Source organism: Hylobates moloch, unplaced genomic scaffold, assembly GCF_009828535.3.
Source record: "Hylobates moloch isolate HMO894 unplaced genomic scaffold, HMol_V3 SCAFFOLD_1, whole genome shotgun sequence".
Classification (NCBI taxonomy): Eukaryota; Metazoa; Chordata; class Mammalia; order Primates; family Hylobatidae; genus Hylobates; species Hylobates moloch.
Genome location: NW_026652276.1, coordinates 111,759,942 through 111,786,044, shown reverse-complemented (window position 1 = coordinate 111,786,044; position 26,103 = coordinate 111,759,942). Strand labels below are relative to the sequence as shown.

Sequence of the window (26,103 nt, the reverse complement as noted above, 5' to 3'; positions counted from 1 at the left end):
GTCACAAAACAAAAGACAATCAGAAAATTTAAAAGGCAGAATTTTTATGTAAATTCAGAAAGGCCGTTCTGCAGCCTGGGAACAGATGTCCTCTGCACATGCATAATCAATGTTATTTTATCACCATTAATATTTCCCATCTGTGACTGAGAGTTACAAAGACACTCAAGCAGAATAGTTATGGCTAATTATGAAGCATCTAGTATACAGATAGCCCTATCATATATTTGTGCATTGGTCTCTTTTTATACTGCTATAAAGATACTACCCAAGACTGGAAAATTTATATTGAAAGGAAGTTTAATTGACTCATGGTTCCACATGGCTGGGGAAGCCTCAAGAGCCTTACAATAATGGGAGAAGGTGAGGGAGAAGCAAGTATCTTCTTCACTAGGTGGCAAGAGAGAGGGAGAGCAGGAAAAATGACCACTTATAAAACCATCTGATCTCGTGAGAACTCACTCACTATGAGAACACCGTGGGTATCATTCTGCTCCTGGCCCTTTCCAAATCTCATGCCCTTTTATATTTCAAAACCAAACATGCTTTCCCAACAGTTCCTCAAAGTCTTAACTCATTTTAGCATTAACCTGAAAGTCTAAGTCCAAAGTCCCATCTGAGACAGGGCAAGTCCCTGCTACTGATGAGCCTGTAAAGCAAAAGCAAGTTAGTAACTTCCAAGATACAATGGGGGTACAGGCCTTAGGTAAATTCTTCCATTTCAAATGGGAGAAATTGGCCAAAACCAAAGAGCTACAGGCCCCATGCGAGTTTGAATTCCAACAGGGCAGTCAGTAACTCTTAAAGTTCTAAGATGTTCTCATTTGACTCCATGTCTCATATGTGGGGCATGCTGATGCAAAGGGTGGGCCCTCATGGCCTTTGGAAGCTCCTTCATGGACTGGAATAGAGTGCCTGTGGCTTTTCCAGATGCACAGTGCAAGATCATGGTGGATCTGTCATTCTGGGGTCTGGAGCATAGTGGCCTTCTCACAACTCCAGCAGGCAACTTCAGTGGGGGCTCTGCGTGAGGGCTCCAACCCCACATTTCCCTTTAGCATTGTCCTATCACAGGTATTTTATGAGGGCTCTGCCCTTGTAGAAGACTTCTGCCTGAATATCCAGGCATTTTTATATATCCTCTGAAATCTAGGCTGAGGTTCCTAGAGCTCAACTCTTGTCTTATGTGCACTCCCATGCCCAACACTGCATGGAAGACACCAAGGCTTGAGGATGGCACTTTCTGAAGAAATAACCCAAGCTGTGCCTTGGCCCCTTTTAGCCACAGCTGGATGTGGAGCAGCCGGGATTAGGGCACCAAGTCCCGAGGCTTCATAGAGCAGTGGGGCCCTGGGCCTCAACCATGAAACCATTGTTTCCTCCTATGGCTCCTGGCCTGTGATGGAAGAACCTGTCTCACATCTTTGACATGACCTGAAGACATTTTTCCCATTGTCTTGGCTATTAACATTGAGCTCCTTTTTGCTTTTGCAAATTTCTGCAGTGGCTTTAATTTCTTTCCAAAAAATGGGTTTTTACTTTCTACCTCATGGTCAGGCTGCAAATTTTCCAAACTTTTATGTTTTGCTTCCATTTTAAACAGAAGTTTCTCATCTCCATCTGAGACCACCTCAGCTAGGACTTTATCATCCATATCACTATTAGCATTTTGGTCAAAAGCATTCAACAATCTTTAGGAAGTTCCAAACTTTCCCACATATTTCTATCTTTTTCTGAGCTCTGTAGTAGTCTGTTTTCACACTACTATGAAGATACTACCAGAGAATGGGTAATTTATATAAAAAGGAGGTTTAATTTACTTACAATTCTGAATGGCTGGGGAGGTCTCAGGAAACCTACAATTATGGTGGAAGACAAAGGAAAACAAGCACGAAAGAACAGAAAAAAAAGCCACTTATAAAACCATCAGATCTTTTCAGAACTCATTATAATGCGAACAGCATGGGGGAAAATTACCCCCATGTTCCAATCACCTTCCACCAAGTCCCTCCCTTGACACGTGGGGATTACAATTTGAGAGAAGATTTGGGTGGGATAAGATTTTACAGTAATGAATTCAATACAAGGCACATAATATAGATTTTGTTTTCAGAATCTGAGGTTTCCAGGTTTCTAATTATTATCTACCTTATTAAAATGATCTTGTTTCAACATTGTTCTTTTCTGAAAATGCATAAAAACTCACACAAACACAATAGCTTGCTACATAACTTTCTTACGCTTAAGGTATATCTTTTTTTTTTTTTTTTGAGATGGTTTCTCGCTCTTTCACCCAGGCTGGAGTGCAGTAGCACCATCTCAGCTCACTGCTACCTCCACATCCAAGGTTCAAGCAATTCTCCTGCCTCAGCCTCCCGAGTAACTGGGACCATGGGCATGCACCACCATGCCCAGCTAATTTTTTGTATTTTTAGTAGAGATGGGGTTTCACCATGTTGGCCAGGCTTGTCTTGAACTCCTAACCTCAAATGATCCTCCCACATCAGGCTCCCAAACTGCTGGGAGCCCCTGTGCTCAGCTGGTGTATCTTTAGAGAAATATATTTGTATATGTAACTCTATGTAAATTAAAACTAAAAGTCTGTTTTTGTTTGTCAGCAGAGATGCCACATGTGCAAAAAATATATAAAACAAAATTTTAAAAATATTTAATCAAGACTCAGAAATGTATGGATATTAATTATACTCATGTAATTTTTATGATCATAAAATGACCCTGTGCTTAATAGTAATTCAATTGTACATATTGAAATAACTAAAACTGTATAATGGGATTGTTTGTAATACAAAGGATAAATACATGCTTGAGGTGATGAATGCCTCATTTACTTTGTTGTGATATTAAATATTATGTGCGTGTGTTAAAATATCTCATATATGCCATAAGTGTGTATGCACACTACCCACAAAAATTTTTTAAAAAATTAAATAAGGTAAAAAAGTACAAATTTGTCCTATGGGAACAAAATTCTTCAACTTGCTTGCTGTTTAAAACCACTAGCAGGCCAGGCATGGTGGCTCACGCCTGTAATCCCAGCACTTTGGTACACCGAGGTGGGTGTATCACCTGAGGTCAGGAGTTTGAGACCAGCCTGGCCAACATAGTGAAACCCCGTCCCTACTAAAATACAAAAATTAGCCGGGAGTGGTGGTGTGTGCCTCTAGTTCCAGCTACTTGTGAGGCTGAAGCAGGAGAATCACTTGGACCCAGGAGGTGGAGGTTGCAGTGAGCTGAGATCACACCACTGCACTCCAGTCTGGGTGACAGAGCAAGACTTCGTCTCAAAACAAACAAACAAAAACACTGGCAAAAAAAGATTACTAGTGATGTCATTCCCCTACATTAACAAATAGTATATTGTCACCATCTTTTACCCAGAACCTTAAGTAAGATGAGACACATTAGAGTCAATGGCAACTTAATACTTCTTTCAAAGCACAATAGTTTTAGCTCATTAAAAACAACTGTTTACATAGAGGTACAATTGATAAAATAATTTACTACTGACATTCAAAGGTTTTCCTCACTAGAATTTAGAATATTACTCTGAACACCCGCCTTATACATCACTAAAACAATGTTATAAGTCAACCACAAAGAACCTCTTCATTTAGATTTTCATTATGCATTTTACAACTTAATGTCCTTACTCGTCCATAGAAAAGTTCATGAATAATGGACACCTATAAAAAACAATTGCTCATATCTCTGATGCAACAATTGGTCCAATACTTTCACATAAACAGTGGGAAGAAAGGATCAACATGAAGTAATGTGAAACTTGAGTTACGTTACTATTTGCTTTTCAGAAAATCTATAATTTTTTTTACAGAGAAAGAAGCATACCTTGAATGTAATTATAAATCTCCAAATAAATCTACTTCTTTAAATTTATATTGTTAGATTTATCTTTTTTACACTCAACACTCTGATTTAGTGTAATGCCTGAAGTTTCAGCGCCTTCATTCTTTCTATTGTGAATCCTCAAATGTTTATATAGACTTAATTTTTGATTAAATATATTTTCCCCATTTACTGCATCTGCAAAAATATTTTTTTAGTATAAACTAGTATTTTCTAAACTGTAGTTTTTGAACAAATATTTTTTGACATTCATTTATACTTTCTCTCCAATATAAATTCTCTGATGTTCAACGAAGTTTGAGCATCTGCTTCAGGGTTTTCCTTTGATATAAAATGTGTACAATAAAATCTGTAATATAAATAAAGGTACTACACAATCCTCTTTATGTTTTAATGTTTGTCTTTAGAATAAATAGTCTTTACTTCAAAGGCCTATATTTTCTGAAAGGTCTTTTTACAGTAATCACATTTATGCTTTTTTTTTTTTAGACGGATTCTTACTCTGTCATCCAGGCTGGAGTACGGTGGTGCGATCTTGACTCACTGCAACCTCCACCACCTGGGTTTAAGCAATTCTCCTGCTTCAGCCTCCTGAGTAGCTGGGATTACGGGTGCATACCACCATGCCTGTCTAATTTTTGTGTTTTTAGTAGAGATGGGGATTCACCATGTTAGCCAGGCTGGTCTTGAACTCCTGACCTCATGATCCACCCGCCATGAGCTCCCAAAGTACTGGGATTACAGGCATGAGCCACCATATCTGGCCTATAATGCTTTTGTTAAGGATAAACTTTCTGATATTGAGTAAGATGTGAACAGATATTAATGGCTTTTCACATTCTTTATATTTGTACAATTTTTCTCTAGGACAAATGCTTTCCTGTGCAATAAGATGTGAAAATTTGTTAAAAGTTTTGCCACATTCTTCATATTTGTATAAGTTTTCTTCAGTATAAATTATCTTACCTACCATAACATGTAACTACCATTTAAAGGCCTTACTTCATTTAACACATTTCTAGAGTTTCTCACCAGTATGATTTCTCTGTTTTAGAAAAATTTCAGGTGTGGTTAAATGCTGTCACATTTTTTATGTATGTAGAGTTTCTCTCCAGTATAAAATATTTTAATTAATAAAGATGGAGAACCAGTTAAAAGCTTTGCCACATTTTTTTTTTTTTTACAATTGCAGGGGTTCTCTCCAGGATCAATTATTTTACATTTATTCAAACAAAAAGTTTGAGGACTTTTAAAAGACATTTCCATATTCCTTATTGTAGGGTTTCTCTTCAGTATCAATTCTTTTAGTGTATAATAAGGGTTCAAGAGTAGGTAAAAGCTTTACCACATTCTTTGTTTTTGTAGGGTTTGTCTCTGGAATGAATTATCTGACACTGTGTAAGGCCTGAGATGTGCTTAAATGTTTTGTCACGTTTTTGACCTTTGTAGAGTCTCTCTAATATAAATTATCTTAGGCTTTGAGAGGCTGAAGCAGGTGGTTCACCTGAAGTCAGGAGTTTGAGGCCAGCCTGGTCAAAATGGTGAAACTCCATCTCTACTAAAAATACAAAACTCAGCCAGTGTGGTGGCATGTGCCTGTAATTCCAGCTACTCAGGAGGCTGAGGCAGGAGAATCGCTTGAACCCAGGAGAGGTAGAGGTTGCAGTGAGCTGACATGGTGCCACTGCACTCCAGCCTGGGTGACAAAGTGAGACTCCATCTCAAAAAAAATTTTTAAATAAATTATCTTATGTTCATTAAAGTTTGAGGGGTGGTTAAAGGCTTTGTTACATTTTTTTTTACATTTATAAGATTTTTGTCCGATATGAATTATCTTATGTACAACAGTGGTTTGGAACTGGTTAAAGGATTGGCCACATTCTCCACACTTGTAGTGATTTTTTCCAGTATAAATTATTTTATGTATTATAAGGCCTGAGGGCTGGACTTTACCACATTATTCACATTTGTAGGGTTTCTCTCCAGTATGCATATTCTTATGATTAGCAAGACTTGAATGCCACTTAAAAGCTTGGTCACATTCTTCACATTTGTAGGGTTTCTCTCCAGTATGAATCCTCTTATGAGTATTTAGAGTTGAGGAGAAGGTAAAGGCTTTCCCACATTCTTTACATTTGTAGAGTTTCTCTCCAGTATGAATTATCTTATGTTTCTTAAGGGTTGAGGAGCAGTTAAAGGCTTTGCCACATTCTTCACATTTGTAGGGTTTCTCTCCAGTATGAATTCTCTTGTGGTAAGTGAAGGTTGAGGGTAAGCTAAAGGCTTTGCCACATTCTTCACATTTGTAGGGTTTCTCTCCAGTATGAATCCTCTTATGAGTATTTAGAGTTGAGGAGAAGGTAAAGGCTTTCCCACATTCTTCACATGTGTAGAGTTTCTCCCCAGTATGAATTATCTTATGTTTCTTAAGGGTTGAGGATAAGCTAAAGGCTTTGCCACATTCTTCACATGTGTAGGGTTTCTCTCCAGTATGAATTCTCTTGTGGTTAGTAAGTGTTGAGGAGCGGCTAAAGGCTTTGCCACATTCTTCACATGTGTAGGGTTTCTCTCCAGTATGAATTCTCTTGTGGTTAGGAAGTGTTGAGCGGCTAAAGGCTTTGCCACGTTCTTCACATGTGTAAGATTTCTTTCCAGTATGAATTCTCTTATGTTTAGTAAGGGATGCAGACCAGCTAAAAGCTTTGCCGCATTCCTCACATCTGTAGGGTTTCTCTCCAGTATGAATTCTTTTATGTCTAGTAAGGGTTGAAGAGCAGTTAAAGGATTTGCCACATTCTTCACATTTGTAGGACTTCTCCCTAGTATGAATTATCTGATGTTGATTTAGGTGTGAAAGCATGCAAAATGATTTGCCATCGTTTTTACATTTGAAATGTTTCTTTCCAGTATGTCTTGTCTTGTGTCTATTGGAATTTGAAGATTTACCAAAGACTTTGACACATTTATGAGTCTGAAATATTTTGTTTTGGGTAGTTGACAAACATTGGTTAACATCATTATAACCTCCTTTGTGTACCTCACACTCACCCACACTTTTACAGCATTTTTTTACTCGTAAATTCTCGTGTCCACATTTTCCATATCTTCTCAGTATCACTTTTTGGAGTGAATCTTTTATGCCCTGCTCTGGCTGAAGGTCTTGGGTGAAATGAGAACATGTAACTGAAAGACACAAAAATCACAAGTTTCTCCACGTACTACACTCAGATAAATATATTTTGCAAATCAAATATATAAAATTATACAAAGTACATTAGCAAAATGGCATATCAAAATACCACAAGCCGTAATTCCTTCATAGATGTATAAATGTAACAAAATCATAGTGATCAAAATACCTTTGTGGGAAATTTATAAGTAAAGTAACTGTGGGCACCAGGTGGGCACAATGCCAAGAGCCATAGAGAGACAAAAGAAAAGTCTGCTACGTTTACCCAACACAGCCCTTCCTCATCCCCAATAGAACATGGTGTCTTTAGGAGCAAACTGGCTTTTATCTCAAAAGAAAAATACTGGCACCTATATCTTTACTTTTGGCTTATAGGAGCCTTTCTGTCCTCCATGACAGAAAGTGCTGAATGAAATGGTGGTATACTTTGAAATGACATCTTTAAGTCTTTTGAAATCAAAAGTGAATGTTAACAACAGCAGAAAGACTGCTGTACCACAGACAGAAAATAGGTGTAGAAAGTAGTTACCGACTGCTAAGAGGAAACATGGAGAAGGCTTTTAACTGAAAAATAAATACAAAATTGCAGACAAGACACATCCTGAGAACATGTTTGAAAGACTCTGAGAATCTCTAGCCAAGACAACTGGTTTCAGGCTATGCCAGGAAAGAGTTGCATTATAAAGATCATGAAAGATAGTTTTACATTAATGTCTAAATCTCAACCAAAGTTTACAATGTTTATAAAATATTAGAGCAACACGGTCCAATCAAAAAAATCAAAAATTTTGAAAAAGAAACTATTAAGCTAAAGATTTATATATTAATTTTAAAAATATAAGATAATCCATATTATGCTCAGTGAGAGAAATGCAAAACTAGATACCCAAATAATATCAGAAAAATAAGAACATCAACAAAAGCTTGGAATAATAAAAATAAACGTGTAGGTAAAAGAAAACAGCTGAAAACATTTAATGAAGAAGCGAAACAAACAACTAGGATATACACAGAAAGGTCCATAACACATATTTAAGCAAAGTTTCAAAAGTCACAAACCAGAAGATAGTCTTTGGAGCTGCAAGATAAATGTGAGGTATTATTTATAAGCATAGTCCCCTGAGACAACCAGTGAATTTGTCAACAGACATCTTGCAGGTCAGAAAAGAACTGTGTAAAATGGTCAAAGTGCTGAAAAAAAATCTTCATGGTGAGAATAATATAACCAGCAAACATGTACTACAAAATAAACAAAAAATAAAGATCTTCCAGAATAAACCAACGCTGGAAAAGCATATAAGCACTGCATGTGCCTTAAATAAAATGCTGAAAAGAGGTCCTTCCACTTAAAATAACATGATGAAAAAAATACATAACTTTCTGAAAAATATATGCATATACAAAAAATAAAAGTCTGTGGCATCGTGATCATGCAGAAAACATTTTTAGTTGTTCTTTAAAATTTGAAAGATATAAACATAAAAATAATCAAAAAACATAAAAAGATATAATTAGCAACATTAATAAGACATACGGGATAGATATAATGAGAACAAATTTTTCTATGCAACTGAAGTCATTTTTTTACCAGTTTAAAATATACTGTTGTAACATTAAGGTTTTCTAAAATCTCCAATGTAGCACAAAGAAAAAATCTTTATAGACACACAAGAAAATGAATCAATTACTAGCATGAGACAAAGATTGATATTATTGATATTATATTATTGATATAATTGATATTGATATTATATAATGGTAAAATGAGTCCATTTACTAGGAATCTGTAACTATCATGTCTATCTATATATATATGCATATATAACATCAGGGCTTCAAAATATATATTTATGAAAAGCAAATATTGACAGAAATGAAGCAAGAATTAAAATAGCAGCATAAAATTATAAACATTAAGATCTCACTTTCAATAATAAAAAATTCAAATAAAAAATCAATTAAAAAAACAGAAAACCAGAAGAACATAATATAGTGTATGAATTCATTTTGCATTGCTATAAAAAATTGCCTGAGACTGGTAATTTATAAAGAAGAATATTTCTTTGGTTCACTGTTCAGCAGAGTATACGAGAAGTATATGTCAGCATCTGCTTCTGGTGAGGATATGAGGAAGCTTACAATTTTAGTGGAAGGCAAAAGAACCAAACATGTCACATAATGAAAGATGATGCAAGTGTGAGGTGGAGGAGCCAGGTTTCTTTAAGCAACAAGCTCTCATGTGAATTAATAGAGTGAGAACTCTCTGACTACCAAGGGGATTGTGCCAAGTCATTCATGAGGGATTTGTCCCAATGATGCAAACACCTCTCATTAGGCCCCACATCCAACATTGGAGATTACATTTCAACATGAGATTTGGAGGCTACAACCATCTACACCATATTATAAACCAACTAGGCTAAACAAACATGTGCAGAACTCCCCAGTCAAAAGCAGCTGGGCATGCAATATTCTTATTTGCCTCTGGTGCATTCTGTTAGAACTTGTAAGTCTTAGTAAATTTCAAAAGATCAGCCAGGTGCAGTGGCTCACAGGTGTAATCCCAGCACTTTGGGAGGCCAAAGTGGAAGGATCACTCAGGGCAAGAAGTTTGATACCAGCCTTGGAAACACAGTGCGACCCTGTCTCTACAAATAGTTAAAAATTAGCTGGGCATGGTGGGTATGTCTGTAGTGTCAGCCACTCAGGAGGCCAAGGTGGAACGACTACTTGAGTCCAAGAGGTTGAGGCTGTGGTGAGCCAAGATTGTGCTACTGCACTACAGTCTGGGCAACAGAGTGAGAAACCTTGTGTCAAAAAAAAAAATTAAGAAGAGCAAAATCATAGTGTATGTTTTCTAACCAAAACTGAATAAAACGAAAAAGAAAAAAAGTAAAACTGGCAAATGAAAAATATATGGAAATAAACACACTCTTCAGTGGATTCTTGCACAGGGTTAAATATGTCAATTTAATATTTTTGCTCAAGGGTCAAAATATTTAAGTGATATCTTAATTTGTTAAGGTGTTAATATAACCCACAGTGGTGAACAAATTTAATATAGTCTGTATCAAAATTCCACAAGTATATTTATTACTAAAATATTGTTTAACATTTTTAAATTTTATTATGAACTATGTCTAGAGAAACACACATGAGAAACAGAGGCATTATACTTCATAATTTCAAATCATAATAAAAAGCTTCAATAACAATAACTATGGGGTATTCACACAAGGACAGATAAAGACATGATAGAACAAAATAGGGAGGCCAGCAATGAACCCTTCTGTGTATGACCAAATAATCTGCCACAGGGTTGCCATGAGCAGACAATGGAGAAAATAAAATCCCTTCAACAGACAATGTTGAAAACTGGATATCTACATTGAAACAATGAAGTTGGATGCTTTAATTACATCATATAAAAAAATTTACAACAAAATACTTAGACTGAAAAAAAAAGGAATGAAACTCTTAGAAAAATAATATAGTGGAAAGACAGGACATTGGTCTTGGCACCATTTTCTTAGATATGCCATCAAATGCTTGAGCAACAAAGAGAAGAACAGAAAAATTTAACTAAATTTCAAAATTTCTGCAATCAAATAAAACATTTAATAGAGTGACAGAGCCACCCAAGAAATGGGTGACAATATTTGAAAATCACATGTGATAACACTTAATATTGAGAACACATAAACAACTCCTAGAACTAGACAACAATATTTGAATTACTTGATTTAGAAATGGACAAGTGAGCCGGGTGCAGAGGCTCACGCTTTTAATCCCAGAACTTTGGGATGCCGAGCTGGGCAGATCACCTGAGGTCAGGAATTCAAGACCAGCCTGAACAACATGGCAAAACTCCATCTCTACAAAAAATACAAAATTAGCTGGGCATGGTGGCACATCCCTGTAATCCCAGTTACTCAGGAGGCTGAGGCAGGAGAATCATTTGAATCTGGGAGGCAGGGGTTGCCATGAGCCAAAATTGTGCTATTGCACTCCAGCCTGGGCAACAAGAGTGAAACTCTGTCTCAAAAAAAAAAAAAAAAAAAGAAATGGACAAATGATTAAACTAAATTTTAATTAAAGATATACGAATGGGAAGAACTATTTGAAAGGTTGCACAAAATAATTTGTAGAAAAATGCAAAACAAAATCACAATACAAAACAGAAAAACAAAATTACCTTACATCAATTAGGATGGCCACTATAAATTTTTTAAAAACATAAACTATGTTGATGACATAAAGAAATTGAAACCTATGTAAGTTGTTGATGAGAAAAAAAGATGCAGCCATCATAAAAAACATGAATGATTTTCAAATAATTAAAAATGAAATTATCATACAATAAACAATTCCATTTATGAATCTGTATCTAAAATATGCAACATAGTAAAATAAAAACATAAGAGGTACCCTGCTTTCGTATTCCCCCACAGCAAGTCTCATAACCTAGCCTCTAAATAAATAAATAAATACATGGATAAAAATTTAAAAATAAAAAAATTGTAAAAAAAACTTTATATGTCAAGGCTATAGTAATAAAAACAGAATGGCATGTGCAGAAAAATGGAAAATCACCAATGAAACAGAAACTACTATTCTCACACCTTTTAGTCATGATGCAAAAAAAGAACTTTAAAAATGATTTAACATAGAGTTTCTCAAAAATATGCAGATATTTGTGTGTCCCCAAAAGCAATGGCCAAGCAGTCAGTTTTTGCAGTCCCTTATAAGCCGTAAAGAAAACTTTAGCTCACACTATGAACTTGAAGGAAGAATACTGAACCGAAAGTAGAATCCTTAGAGAATTTAAAAGCAGTAGAAGGTGTCCCTATGTAAGCATAATAGAAAAAAATGACTCTGGCTTCTCAGAAACTCTTTCATCGAAGCACAGCTCCCCAGACCACATTTTAAGGACTAGCTTCCTCCTTGACTTTTGTAACTCTCATCTGTGTCATCTGCTTCATTTGCTCTCACTTACCTGGGTGTTTGGCTAACATCTCATTTCTCTTTATATTCTGGGGCTCTTTATTTTGCTCCAGACGGGTGATCAAGTCTGGCTTAGAGACAGCAATACCTGTTTTATTAAGAAAAAAAAGTAACATAAATCTGGCTGAATTCTTTAATTACCAAACTAGTCTTATGCTTAGTAAAGAGGATATAATAGAAAAGTCTAGAAAATTAAGATTGATTCATAACAGAACTTTCTAGCTATTTAGAAAATACTTTAAATTTGTAGGTCCTTACTTTCACTATTCAATGTTACTGAATCAAAAATTGGTGGTAGGAACTGAATTCTAAATTGTGGGCAATGATATTTTATGCCACGACAGTTTTGGAATTGCCACTAACCAAGAGCAAAAGACACATAAGCTCAGGAAAGGGAAAAGTTCAGGTCAGGATAAAACATCCTGAAGAATTTGTTCTACACCAATGAATCCCCAAGATTTTCTTAAATTTGGAGAGCTACAATTCATTCATGCAAAGCAGAAATTACCAAAATCATCTTAGAAAAGAGAGAAAGGCAATATGTTAGGAATTGTGTATTGAAGTTATCCTCACCCAGGGAGACCAGGTTTCTGTAGTTCTCTAAAATCACATCTCTATATAAATTCTGCTGAGCACGATCCAGGCATTGCCATTCCGCCAGAGAGAACTCTATAGCCACATCTCTGAATGTCAACAGTCCCTGAAAACAAAAAACAAACAAACAAAAAAATACTCATGAACACACAAACAGTTACCATGTGGCCATAGGCAGAGATTTTTATTTGACTCATGTTAAATAAGAGAGTAAAAAGAAGTGGTTCTGACTTATAAGAGTGACTAAAATTATTCATTAAGATAATGTTTAACATGGAAGTATTCTCTGACTGAGAAAAGAGGATAGCATAAGATCCACAATACCACAGTAGATTTGATATTTTTCCGGACGATAAATGATAAAATGAAGGGCATCAATATGGACATGTCTTTTTTTTTTTTTTTTTTAAACCGAGGCTCACTCTGTTGACCAGGCTGGAGTGCAGTGGCGTGATATTGGCTCACTGCAACCTCCGCCTCCTGGGTTCAAGTGATTTTCCTGTCTCAGCCTCCCGAGTAGCTGGGACTACAGGCATGAGCCACCATGCCTGGCTAATTTTTGTATTTTTAGTAGAGACAAGGTTTCACAATGTTAGCCAGGCTGGTCTTGAACTCCTGATCTCAGGTGATCCACCCACCTCGGCCTCCCAAAATACTGGGATTGCAGGCATGAGCCACTGCACCCAGTCGGACATGTCTATTTTTGAGTGCTATATTTACATCATACAGAATAAGTTATGTATATTTCCCAGGTAGAACATTCATGATGAGTTGGAAGGTTCCTCTTAAGTCTTAATATGTTCAATAAACTAAAGATCTTATACAGATTTTGTTTCAGGACATTTGGGATAGAGTCTGACTTTCTGAATTTCTAGCAAGCTCACCAATGTTTCTAGCCTAGTAAGAATAGTTTGTCAAACATCTAGTAAATGGCAGAGTCTGGGTTCTTTCCAGTTTCTCTCACCTGTAAATAAAGCTAAAAGCCCTCATTTTTAAAAGACAAATATATATGCAAAAATTATCTAAAAAGAAAGGACAGCTTCCAGATTAAATGTGGTTTATGCACTTCAGCTAGTAAATGTCCTAAGTGTACTTAATAATTAAGGGAATAATAATTAACTTTATAGTGGAAAAATGCCATAGAGATCTTGAGCCAAGTGAATAAAATTGTTATCAACTGTACTGGGACACATTTTTATTATGTGCTGATGCACACAGGACACAACATCACTGCTGGGGTATTTCTCTCCTTCTAGTAAAGTAAATTGTAACTATACATATTTTATGAGACAAAATTCTCTCTTTGTCACCCAGGCTGGAGTGCAATGGTGCGATCTTGGCTCACTGCAACCTCTGCCTCCTGGGTTCAAGGGATTCTCCTGCCTCAGCCCCTGAGTAGCTGGGATTACAGGTACGCGCTACCATGCCAGGCTAATTTTTGTATTTTCTTTTAGCAGAGACAAGGTTTCACCATGTTAGCCAGGCTGGTCTCGAACTCCTGACCTCACGTGATCCAGCTGCCCCGGCCTCCCAAAGTGCTGGGATTACAAGCATAAGCCATCGCACCTGGCCTAAACTTAATTATATAAAAAAAAATCAGTTTTCTGCAAAGTTGAAGATACAGATAACTTCCCTGGCTGTAATTTTTAATAGTAATTTTAAGTAGTTTTTCCTTAGCACCCTGGAGAGCAAGTATCTCCTAATAGTTTTCAGAACTTTCTGGGTAATAAATCCCATCCTGTTTAAATGAGCGTTACCCTGTTCTGCATGGAACTAATAGAGCACACAGATGAAACCTCAACATGACATGTTTCACTTTTCACTAATACCAAAGACAACTGTGTTTCCCCCAAAGAAATCTTGAGTATCCACACCTTCTCATGTTCAACAGCTACAATAGGAACATTTTAAATATTGCAGGTCATAAATTTGCGGTGAGAGTTCTGCATGGCATACAAGAACCCAAGATGAAGAGAATGTATAGAAGGCTATGGTATACAGAAAAAAAATATTTTTTTCAGAACCACTTGACTATCATAAAAATAAAAAATAATTGAAACAAACTCATTAGGGATAACAACACAAGTAGAGAAGTAAAAATTTGCAAGTTCCAAACACATGGCATTCCAAAAGGCAGAATGGACACTGCCTGTTTTTTATTTTTTATTTTTTTGAGACACTCTATCACCCAGGCTGGAGTGCAGTGGTGCGATCTCAGCTCACTGCAACCTCCACCTCTTGGGTTCAAGTGATTCTACTGCCTCAGCCTCCTGAGTAGCTGAGACTACAGGTGCATGCTACCACTCCCAGCTAATTTTTCTATTTTTAATAGAGACGGACTTTCACCACGTTGGTCAGGCTGATCAGGCTGGTCTTGAACTCCAGACCTCATGATCTGCCCGCCTTGGCCTCCCTAAGTGCTCGGATTACAGGCGTGAGCCACCGCACCCGGCCTGAACACTGCTCTTGATCTGAGACATGCTCACCGGAGAAAAAGTGATTTTTTTCTCTTCCTCCTCTTTCCCTGAAATGTATTATCAGATAAGATGCTCTGGACATATAAAACCTGTATCTTGAGAATATGCCTTTAAAGCACAACCTATTCACCTGCCACCACCACACACACCCACAGGCAGAAAGACCGAGACTTGCAGAAAACATTCACCCATTTTTGTTGTTTATAACTGAAAAGATTTCAGAGCAATGACAGAACAACGAGCTTCTCCATAACTATTAAAATGTAAGTTTCTTTTTCCCTGCCCTCCCCTATCAGACATCAGCAATTTTCTTTACAATAATGGGAGCATGAACCGCACTGACTTCTTCCTACCAAACTGAAACAGGGCAGGCAGTGCAGCCTTCCTTTGATGCAAAGGTTGAACTAAACTCTCCTGAATGTATCTTGAACCCCTCAAGTTTATAAATCATTTGGTAATCTTGGCCCCGCTCTATACAATGTGCTTCTGCAGGATCCAAAAGGGTCCAGGAATGGGCTTTTCCAACAAGTCCCCTGTAAATGCTGATTGTGCTTTCCCAGACACATTATTAGCATTAGCAAGAGAAAGCAGGCACAGCAGAGTCCCTTGCACACACCACATTTGTCACAATACTAATACTTCTGCTACAAATAAAGACAACTAATCTCCATCCTGAGATATTATATTTTTTGTTGGCTTTTTTAAGTTTACAGGGACAACAGAAGACAGCAATGTCTGAGTAAACCTGCACTTGGGAAACCTGTACACATGTACTAATAAAACGTTTAGTAAGCAGGTACTGTGTGCTCAGGAGCATGTCACAGAACACTGTGCTGGGAATAACACATTTTGTGATTTAATTTTCACAGCACCCTGGGAGTTGGTACAAAGTGTTGAATAATTTTTAGCATTTAGATTAAGAGCACAGCATTTTCATTTCTTCTTATGTTATCATTAATTTTAAAAAGAAAATGTATAGAATAATAATTCAATACAAAAAAAATGAAATGATACAATTATGTAAAAATTGAATAATCAGCTTCCAAATGGCTATTTTGTAAATAATGAAATTAAGCCAGAAATTAAAAAATTTTTGAAACTAATTAGACCTGAAATACAACATACCAGAATCTCTGGGTCACAGCAAAGGCAGTGTTAAGAACAAAATGTATATCACTAAACATCCACATCAAAAAGTTAGAAAGATCTCAATGTAAAAATCTAATGTTAGAATTAAAAGAATTACAAAAGTAAGAGCAAACCAACTTCAAAGATCACAAAAGACCAGAAATAACCAAAATCGGAGCTGAAATGAAGAAGGTTGAAACATAAATATTTATAAATAAATAACTATTTAATTATAGTTAAATAATTTTAATTATAGTTAAATAACTGTTTAAATAGTTAAATAACTATTTATAAATAACTATAAAAAGTTCAATAGGCTGGGCACAGTGGCTCATACCTTTAATCCCAGCACTTTGGGAGGCCGAGGTGGGCGGATCACAAGGCCAGGAGTTCCAGGCCAGCCTGGCCAACATGGTGAAACCCCACCTCTACTAAAAATACAAAAATTAACTGGGTCTAGTGGCGGGCTCCTATAATCCCAGCTACTCAGGAGGCTGAGGCAAAAGAATTGCTTGAATCTGGAAGGCGGAGGTTGCAGTGAGCCGAGATCATGCCACTGCACTCCAGTCTGGACGAAAAGAGTGAAACTCCATGTCAGAGAAAAAAAAAGAAAAAAAAAAGTTCAACAAAACCAGAAGTTGATTCTGGTGAAAGATAAAACACTACACGAATGAAGAAAAAAGAAATAATTCAAATAAACACAGTCAGAAATCAGAGGTTTGTGAGGTTGTGAAGAAAGGGAATGCTTACATGTTGCTGGTGAGAGTACAAATTTGTTTAAACATTGAGAAAAGCAGTTTGACAATTTTTCAAAAACCTGGTAACAGAATTACCATTTAACCCAGCAACCCCACAATTGGGAATATACCCAGTGAATCTAAATTATTCTACCATGAAGACACATGCACACATATTTTCATTACAGCACTATTCACAATAGCAAAAACCAGAAATAAATCTGTATGTCTTCAATGGTAGACTGAATAAAGAAATTGTGGTATGTAAACACCATGAAATATGATGCAGTTATAAGAAAGAACAACATCATGTCATTTGCAGCAACATGGGTGGAGCTGAAGACTGTTATTTTTAGAAAACCAGTGCAGGAACAGAAAATCAAATACTGTATGTTTTCACTTATAGATGGGAGCGAAATAATGAGAACACATGGACAAAGATAAGAGAACAACAAACATTGAGTCCTTATTCAGGGTGGAGGGTTGGAGGATGAAGAAAATCAGAAAACAAATCTGTTGGGTACTATGCCTACTACCTGAGTGATAAAATAATCTGTACACAAAAACTTCATGATATGATTTTACTTATATAACAAACCTGTACATGTACTCCTGAACCTAAAATAAAAGGTAAAAGAAAAAAATGTGGCTAGGCGCAGTGGCTCATGCCTGCAATCCCAGCACTTTGGGAGGCCAAGGCAGGCAGATCACCTGAGGCCAGGAGTTCGAGACCAGCCTGGCTAACACAGTGAAACCCTGTCTCTATTAAAAATACAAAAATTAGCTGGGTGTGGTGGCACACACCTGTAATCCCAGCTACTCAAGAGGCTGAGGCAGGAGAATCACTTGAACCCGGGAGGCAGAAGTTGCAGTGAGCCGAGATCAACACCACTGCACTCCAGCCTGGGCGACAGAGCAAGACTCCATCTCAAAATAAAAAAAAAAGTCACCGGTGGGAAAGGGTGCAAGGTAAGTGGTAGGACTGGTTTGTGCCACAGATGTGCTACAGACAGTGGTCCATGTGGGGCTATACTCTGATTTAGTCCTGTGTCCATGCAGGCAGATTAGACTATGATCAAGTGGTACAGACCCCTACATTGGTGGAGGAAACAGGTTGCTATTGCAGATTCAGTGTCTGGGGTTGGGGATATGCCAGGAAACTTGTAGGCACTTTCGTGGGATTTTGGCAAGAAACACTAAAAGCAAAAGTGTTGTGGTGGAATTCTTGAGGGTGGTGCCTAGTCCCGGGAGGGGTGTGGATGCATCAATGTCTAGTGGGTCTGTCTGTGAATGCATGAGAATCATGTGGTGGCAGCTCTGAAAGGAGGAGGTCTGTTACGACAATCCCTTTTCTCTAAGTTTTTGTCCCCTTTCACCCTGAGAGGGGACCTGGAATCACAGGACAATGTGCAGTGTGACAGCCTGTGTGCAGGAGAACAGAGACTCCCCTTACCAGACACCCAGAGTCCCCCTCCAGGCCAGGCCTCTGTAATATCTCTTTTCTGACACCAAATCTGTGGAGTTTGCTAAACACCAAGCAATTCGTTTTTTTTTTTTTTGAAATGCAGTCTCACTCTGTCACCCAGGCTGGGGTGCAGTGGCATGATCTCGGCTCACTGCAACCTCCACCTCACGGGTTCAAGTAATTCTCCTGCTTGAGCTTCCTGAGTAGCTGGGATTACAGGCACCCATCACCACGCTTGGCTAATTTCTGTATTTTTAGTAGAGATGGGGTTTCACCATGTTGGCCAGGCTGGCACCATGGAAATTTTTAACACCAACTTGTTGTCGAACATTTCCATCCTGATACCACCCGGAGTCAGCACAGACCATAATTCAGAGCTCAGTCTCACCATATTGCCCTTACTGCACATACCTGTCACAAATCCCAGGGATCCATCTATGCTTCTCAGCTACTGTCTGTAAACTGGAGACTCCCATAATTTCCCTCAAGTTCAATAATTTGATAGAAATACTCACAGAACTGAGCTAAACCCTGTACTTATGTTAACCAGTTTACTGTAAAACATGCAACCCAGAAGCCGGGCGTGGTGGCTCACGCCTGTAATCCCAGCACATCGGGAGGCTGAGGCGGTGGATCATGAGGTCAGGAGTTCAAGACCAGCCTGGTCAAGATGGTGAAACCCCATCTCTACTAAAAATACAAAAATAAGCCGGGCATGGTGGTGGGTGCCTGTAATCCTAGCTACTCGGGAGGCTGAGGCAGGAGAATCTCTTGAACTCGGGAGGTGGAGGTTGTGGTGAGCCCATATTGTGCCACTGCATTCCAGCCTCGGTGACAGAGTGAGACTCCATCTCAAAAAACAAAAAACAAACAAACAAAAAAAAAACAAAAAAAACCATGCAACCCAGAAACAGTCAAATAGAAAAGAAAAGACATACAAAAAAAAGTTTGGGAAAAATGGGGCATATAGATAATCCTGGTAAATAGCTTGATTAATAAAATTCCCCAGCCAGGCGCGATAGCTCATGTCTGTACCAGCAGTTTGGGAGGCTGAGGCAGGTGGATCACCTGAAATCAGGAGTTTGAGACCAATCTGGCCAACATGGTGAAATTCCATCTTTACTATAAATACAAAAAATAAGCCAGCTGCAGTGGTGGGCACCTGTAATCCCAGCTATTTGGGAGGCTGAGGCAGGAGAATTGCTTGAATCCAGGAGGTGGAGGTTGCAATGAGCTGAGATTGTGCCACTGCACTCCAGCCAGGGTGGCAGAGTGAGACTCTGTCTCTAAATAAATAAATAAATAAATAAAATTCTCCATCCTTTGTGGTCTTCACCAACAGCTTAAGAGAAACACTTTTTCCTATTATGACTTAGATGGTTTTGTATTTTCTTACTTATCACATAGCCAGATATAGACTGGAAATTTCCACCTCTTTCTTATAAAAGAATCAGCTAAATACTTTTCTTCAGTGGCCAAAATATTTTTTAATCAACTTTGCTTAAATTTTTCTCTTCTCCCAGGGCTCCTGACCTTTGAGTACCTTCAGTCTGAGCCAACATACAACCCCATTTTCTGTCTCTCCTTAAGAACATGCTGACTTCAGGGTAAAACATTCTCTGATCTAGAATCTAATTTTGCCCCCTTCTATCATACCATTCTTACTCCATCTTCTTTCTAAACTTGTTTGCTATTCTCTATGAAAGAAAGTCCTTGTCTGCCTATACGTTGATATCCTTAAAAAATCTTACAGTTGACACTTTTTTCTGTTGTTGGGATTCAGAATTTTTTTTTTTTTTTTTGAGAGGGAGTCTTGCTCTGTCACCCAGGCTGTAGTGCAGTGGCAGGATCTCTGCTCACTGCAAGCCCCGCCTTCTGGGTTCATGCCATTCTCCTGCCTCAGCCTCCCAAGTAGCTGGGACTATAGGTGCCTGCCACCATGCCTGGCTAATGCTTTTGTATTTTTAGTAGAGATGGGGTTTCACCGTGTTAGCTAGGATGGACTCGATCTCCTGACCTTGTGATCCGCCCGCCTTGGCCTCCCAAAGTGCTGGCATTACAGGCATGAGCCACCGCTCCTGGCCGGGATTCAGAATTCTTACCTAAATCTGGATATCTGAATTTGTTTTATTTTACAAAGTCCAGAAACTGCCCCAAAACACCTTTATTTTCAGTAAGATCCTCCCAATTCCCATCCATTCTAACCCTAACTACATCGGCCTGTGGGTCCCCAGGTTTCCCTGGCTCTGTTGCTTATCTCAGTATAAAGGCTTCTTCTAAGCGGGGCGCGGTGGCTCAAGCCTGTAATCCCAGCACTTTGGGAGGCTGAGGCGGGCGGATCACGAGGTCAGGAGATCGAGACCATCCTGGCTAACACGGTGAAACCCCGTTTCTACTAAAAACACAAAAAATTAGCCGGGCGTGTTGGCGGGCGCCTGTAGTCCCAGCTACTCGGGAGGCTGAGGCAGGAGAATGGCGTGAACCCAGGAGGTGGAGGTTGCGGTGAGCCGAGATCGCGCCACTGCACTCCAGCCTGGGGGACAGAGAAAGACTCCGTCTCAAAAAAAAAAAAAAAAAAAGGCTTCTTCTGTGGCTGGAGTGAGCAGGCTGGGACATCTGCAGGGAAGGCTCCCTAGAAAGAACTGACTAGGCCTTCAATAATCTCCTTTTGCAGGCTCCATATTGCTCTTAGCTTGGAGTCACAGGGCTCAGGCTTTAATTTTCAAGTCAGAGATGTTCACTTAGTTTTAGAAACTAAGTGGTGATAAATCCAGAAAAATTACTGAAATGCAGTGTTTATACAAGGGAAAAATTTTTAAGGTGCTTACATTTTATAGCTCAATAAGAAAAGCAAAAGTATCTATCTCTTTCAGACAATACACATATCATTTACTTATTTCCATAAGAGGACATTCAGTAAACATTAGTAATATGAACAAACTTCTAGAAGGTGCCCAGTCCCATCTCATAAAGTTTAGCATAAAATTCAGAAATCAAGATAACAGGGCCAGGAGCAGTGGCTCACGCCTGTAATCCCAACAATTTGAGAGGCACAGGTGGGCAGACCACCTGAGGTCAGGAGTTCGAGACCAGCCTGGCCAACATGGCAAAACCCCGTCTTTACTAAAAATACAAAAATTAGCCGGGTGTGGTGGCGGGTGTCTGTAATCCCAGCTACCCGGGAGGCTGAGTCAGGAGAATCACTTGAACCCGGGAGTTGGAGGTTGCAGTGAGCCAAGATCACACCACTGCACTCTAGCCTGGGCGACAGAGACTCAGTCTCCAAAATAAAAATAAGATAACGGATGTAGAACAGAGGTTTTACTGTCACATATTAATTTTGCAAAAAGAGAGACTGATGTTTTGATGAATCTATCTAACTCCCCAGTTATCTAACACATTTTCTTGTACAAATATATTCATTTCCTACAGCCATAATGGAAGAGACATTTTTCATATTATTTCCCTTCATAATATTCCCAAAGCTAAGCCTTAGAACACTGTTTGAAATCACACAGCCAAAAAAATAACACACCTGAGAAAATTTCTACACTTACCCTGAAAAAGAAAAGCGCAAATGTGAATTTTTAACCAATAGAATACATGACTACATTTTTTTCTGAAACTTCCCTCTTTTATGCCCTTTGTAAATATTTTCTTACATATTGAGCTCTACTGATAAAATGCAATTTTGAGTTAACTAACTTAAGTCGAAAGAAGTGAAAATATCTTTTCAAGGTGACCAACCCAGAGAGTGGCAGTGCTGATTGGAACAGACATGTCTGACTCACGTGTCAAGTCAAGCCATCCGATCACTTGAGAGAGTCTCCCACGCGCATCCTGCTCACTGAAATGCTCAAGGACAAGCATTCCAGGAGACACTGCACTGTGCCTTCATGAGTTCTCCAGGTGCAATTACTTTGAGATTCTTGCACCATCTTATTGGGGTCAGTTTTTTTTGCCTTTAGGGATAGATTTTTTCCCTTCACAAATCTGACAGAATCCAGAGGGCAGAAATTACTTCTGTGTTTTTCTCTCAATACCTGCATATGATTGGCTGACAGGAATATGTCTCCATGAAACTGAAGCTGAGTTGGGTAAAGACAATTCTAATGTCCCAAGGGATTAGCATTTTACTGGACGAGCACACCAGGAGATTGCTCTCAGCCCCAGGCATCCATTTGCTCTCTTGGAAGGCTACACTTCATACCGCGTGCTATTCTCAAGAAGAAAATAACTCAGGGGATGATATTCACTAGACACTCCAGCAGACACGGCCACAGTAGGTATCTTGGTTTATCCCCAAGCAGTACTAAGACCCAGAACCAGGAAAAACCTGAAGTGTGGCTGAAGAAACATTACCCTGTAGGGTTTCCCCCCAAAAAACTCAACCCACACATTATGATGTCTGTGCTTGGAGAATATAAAAAAAGAAGCACAGAGATTTTTTTACAATACAGTGTCAGAGGCTTAATCTCTGCTTTCTTTTTTTTTTTTCTTTCTGAGACAGAGTCTCACTCTGTTGTCCAGGTTGGAGTGCAGTAGCACCATCTTGGCTCACTGCAACCTCCGTCTCCTGGGTGCAAGTGATTCTCCTGCCTCAGCCTCCTGAGTAGCTGGGATTACAGGCACTCACCACCACACCCGGTTAATTTTTTTTGTATTTTTAGTAGAGATGGGGTTTCATCATGTTGGCCAGGTTGGTTTCCAACTCCTGACCTCAAGTGATTTGCTCGCCTCGGTCTCCCAAAGTGCTAGGATTACAGGCATGGGCCACTGCGCTCAGCCCCTGCTTTCTTCTTATGTGAAATATTTACAAATGGGAACTTTTTTTTCCCGTTTGACATTGAATGACACTTTTAAAGTGTCATCCAATGCTTTTAAAAAAAATAATTAATGTAAAAGTACTGTGTCTGATACATACAAGAAAGGACAAATAGATAATAACGTCAGTTAGAAAGAAAAGTTGACATTTGGGAATGTCAGAAAAACTGAAAATTTAATATTTTATTGCAAGTGAGAGTTAGTCTGTGAGAACAGAATGGTTGGCTTAAGACCATGCTTAAGACACAGCTGAGGCTGGGCATGGTGGCTCACCAGATCACCTGAGGTCAGGAATTTGAGACAAGCCTGGCCAACATGGTGAAACCCCATCACTATTAAAAATACAAAAATTAGCCATGTGTGCTGGTGTAGGCCTGTAATCCCAGCTACTTGGGAGGCTGAGGCAGGAGAATCACTTGAACCCAGGAGGCGGAGGTTGTAGTGAGGCGATCACACCACTGCACTCCAGCCGTGAGACTCCATCTCAAAAAAAGAAAAAGAAAGAAAGAAGGAAGGAAGGAAGGAAGGAAGGAAGGAAGGAAGGAAGGAAGGAAAGAAAGAAAGAAAGAAACAGTTGAAAAATGCAGGCTGGGTATGATAGCTTATTCCTGTAATCTCAGCACTTTGAGAGACAAAGGAGGGCAGATCACTTGAGGCCAGGAGTTTGAGACCAGCCTGGCCAGCACGGCAACACACTATCTCTACTAAAAATACAAAAATTAGCCAGGCATGATGGCGGGTGCATGTAATCCCAGCCACTCAGGAGGCTGAGGCAGGCAAATCACTTGAACCCAGGAGGCGGAAGTTGCAGTGAGCTGAGATCGCACCACTGAACTCCAGCTTGGGCAACATTGTGAGGCTCTATCTCAAAAAAAAAAAAAAAAATTCCAAGAGAAAACCAATTTCCTGTAAAAATATTTAAACAACAGCCAGTTAGACTGAGGTGGATTGATTCTTCTCGGCTCTCACTTAAAAAAAAAATCTATCTCAAATGTATCTCTTATGGCTGGGCGAGGGGGGCTCACGCCTGTAATCCCAGCACTTTGGGAGGCCAAGGCAGGCGGATCACTTCAGGTCAGGAGTTCGAGAGCACCCTGGCCAACATGGTGAAACCACGTCTCTACTGAAAATACAAAAGCCGGGCGCGGTGGCAGCCGCCTGTAATCTCAGCTACTCCACAGCCTGAGGCGGAAGAATCGCTCGAACCCGGGAGGGCAGTTGCATTGAGCCAAGATCGTGCCATTGCACTCCAGCCTGGGCAACAGAGCAAGACTCCCTCTCAAAAAAAAAAAATTGCATTTCTTGGAAATTACTTTCTTGAAGAAAAATATTCAGGCCTAGTCAACCACAGACTGCCAATTGATCTCTGATGACATAACCAAGCCATTTTCACCTGGATCTTACAAACAAGGAAACTACATAACTGTACCAAACCAATTATTTAATCTGGTTTGCTTCATCATGAAACTTATAACAAACTTTCCTTCAAGTCTCTCCCATGGATCACAACCCACAAACCATAGCTGGGCGCTCTATGATTCTTGAATCACACTTTGATTCAATTCTCTTTTTACAGCGACTCTCCTCCATACATCTCCTAAAGAAAAAATGAGGAACTAGAGACCCCAGGGAACACAGCTCTTTCCACTCACGAATCCTGCACCCTGAGTCTGGATTCTCCCTTGATGACTTTCCCATCCCTGCAGTCTGGGTGAGATGAGGCACTGGTAACGTAGAGCTGCCCAGAGAGGGCTCCAGTCCAGGGCAAAGCCACTGCAGAGGAAAAAGACAGAACTCCCAGGGTCCCAGCCGCTGGCCCAGGCAGCATCTTAAGGCTCGAGGGGACTAAGAGTCGAGCTGGGAAAAGGAGGATGTGGGTCCTCAGACTCCGGAGCTGACTGCGAGGAAGTTTGGGTCCTGCTACAGCCACTTTCAGTCAGTTCCAACCAGCCCCCACCCCTCTCTCACCGTGACAGACCCAGCACTCACCATTTCTCGGCTTCCAGGGGGTCCTGGTCTTTTAGCCATATATCTGCGAATACTTGCAGGACACAAGGACACAAAGTCTTGGCCTCTAGGAGCAGAGGACGCAGAGCAGTGAAGAGAAGGACTGGAGCTCTGGGCGCAGAGAAGCTAAAAGGATCCGCAACATTACGGAAGCGTCTTGTTCTCTCCCGCTGCACGCCTGACTGGACAGTTTCTATTCCACGGCCCCTCATTGGATAAGGTTTGAGGCCCCACCCTTCATGCCCTGAGTGACGGAAAATGTGATCAGACACTGAGCTGAATAAAGCAAAAGTAACAGGGTAGGCTGCAGCCTTTACAGCCAAGCCTTCTTCCCTGATCTGAGCCAGGCCAACCCCAGAGGATACTTGCATTTAACTTTGTTTATAAGTTCATATGCATTTATAAATGATATATAATATAGTTATTCACAAATTGAAAAAGTATAAAGACAATTATTTTTAAATTTCAGATTTTATGACCTTCCTTGCTGCGGACCCTTTGCAGTGAAATGGTTTGGCTCTGTAGCTCCACCCAAATCTCATCTGGAATTGTAATTCCTGGCAGGGCGTGGTGGCTCAGGCCTGTAATCCCAGCACTTTGCGAGGCCGAGCGGGGAGGGCGAAGAGGGGGGAGGGGAGGGCGGGGGGCGAGGAAGGATCACTTGAAGTCAGGAGTTCGAGACCAGCCTGGCCAACATGGGGAAACCCCCGTCTCTACTAAAAATACAAAAATTAGCCAGGGTGGTCGCGGGCACCTATAGGGTCAGCTACTCGGGAGGCTAAGGCAGAAAAA

General features: G+C 39.5%; 1 protein-coding gene across 1 annotated transcript; it reads right to left on the bottom strand.

Annotated features, from left to right (window-relative positions):
* Nucleotides 1–2,240: 2,240 nt before the first annotated feature.
* ZNF716 (zinc finger protein 716) lies at nt 2,241–25,444 on the bottom strand. Its single transcript, XM_032757758.1, has 4 exons — nt 25,294–25,444; nt 12,653–12,779; nt 12,072–12,167; nt 2,241–7,068 (listed from the first exon to the last, which is right to left on the bottom strand). Exons 1-4 carry the CDS (start codon nt 25,330–25,332, stop codon nt 5,843–5,845), a joined length of 1,488 nt encoding a protein of 495 aa, XP_032613649.1. The 5' UTR covers nt 25,333–25,444; the 3' UTR covers nt 2,241–5,842.
* Between the last annotated feature and the right edge of the window lie 659 nt (nt 25,445–26,103).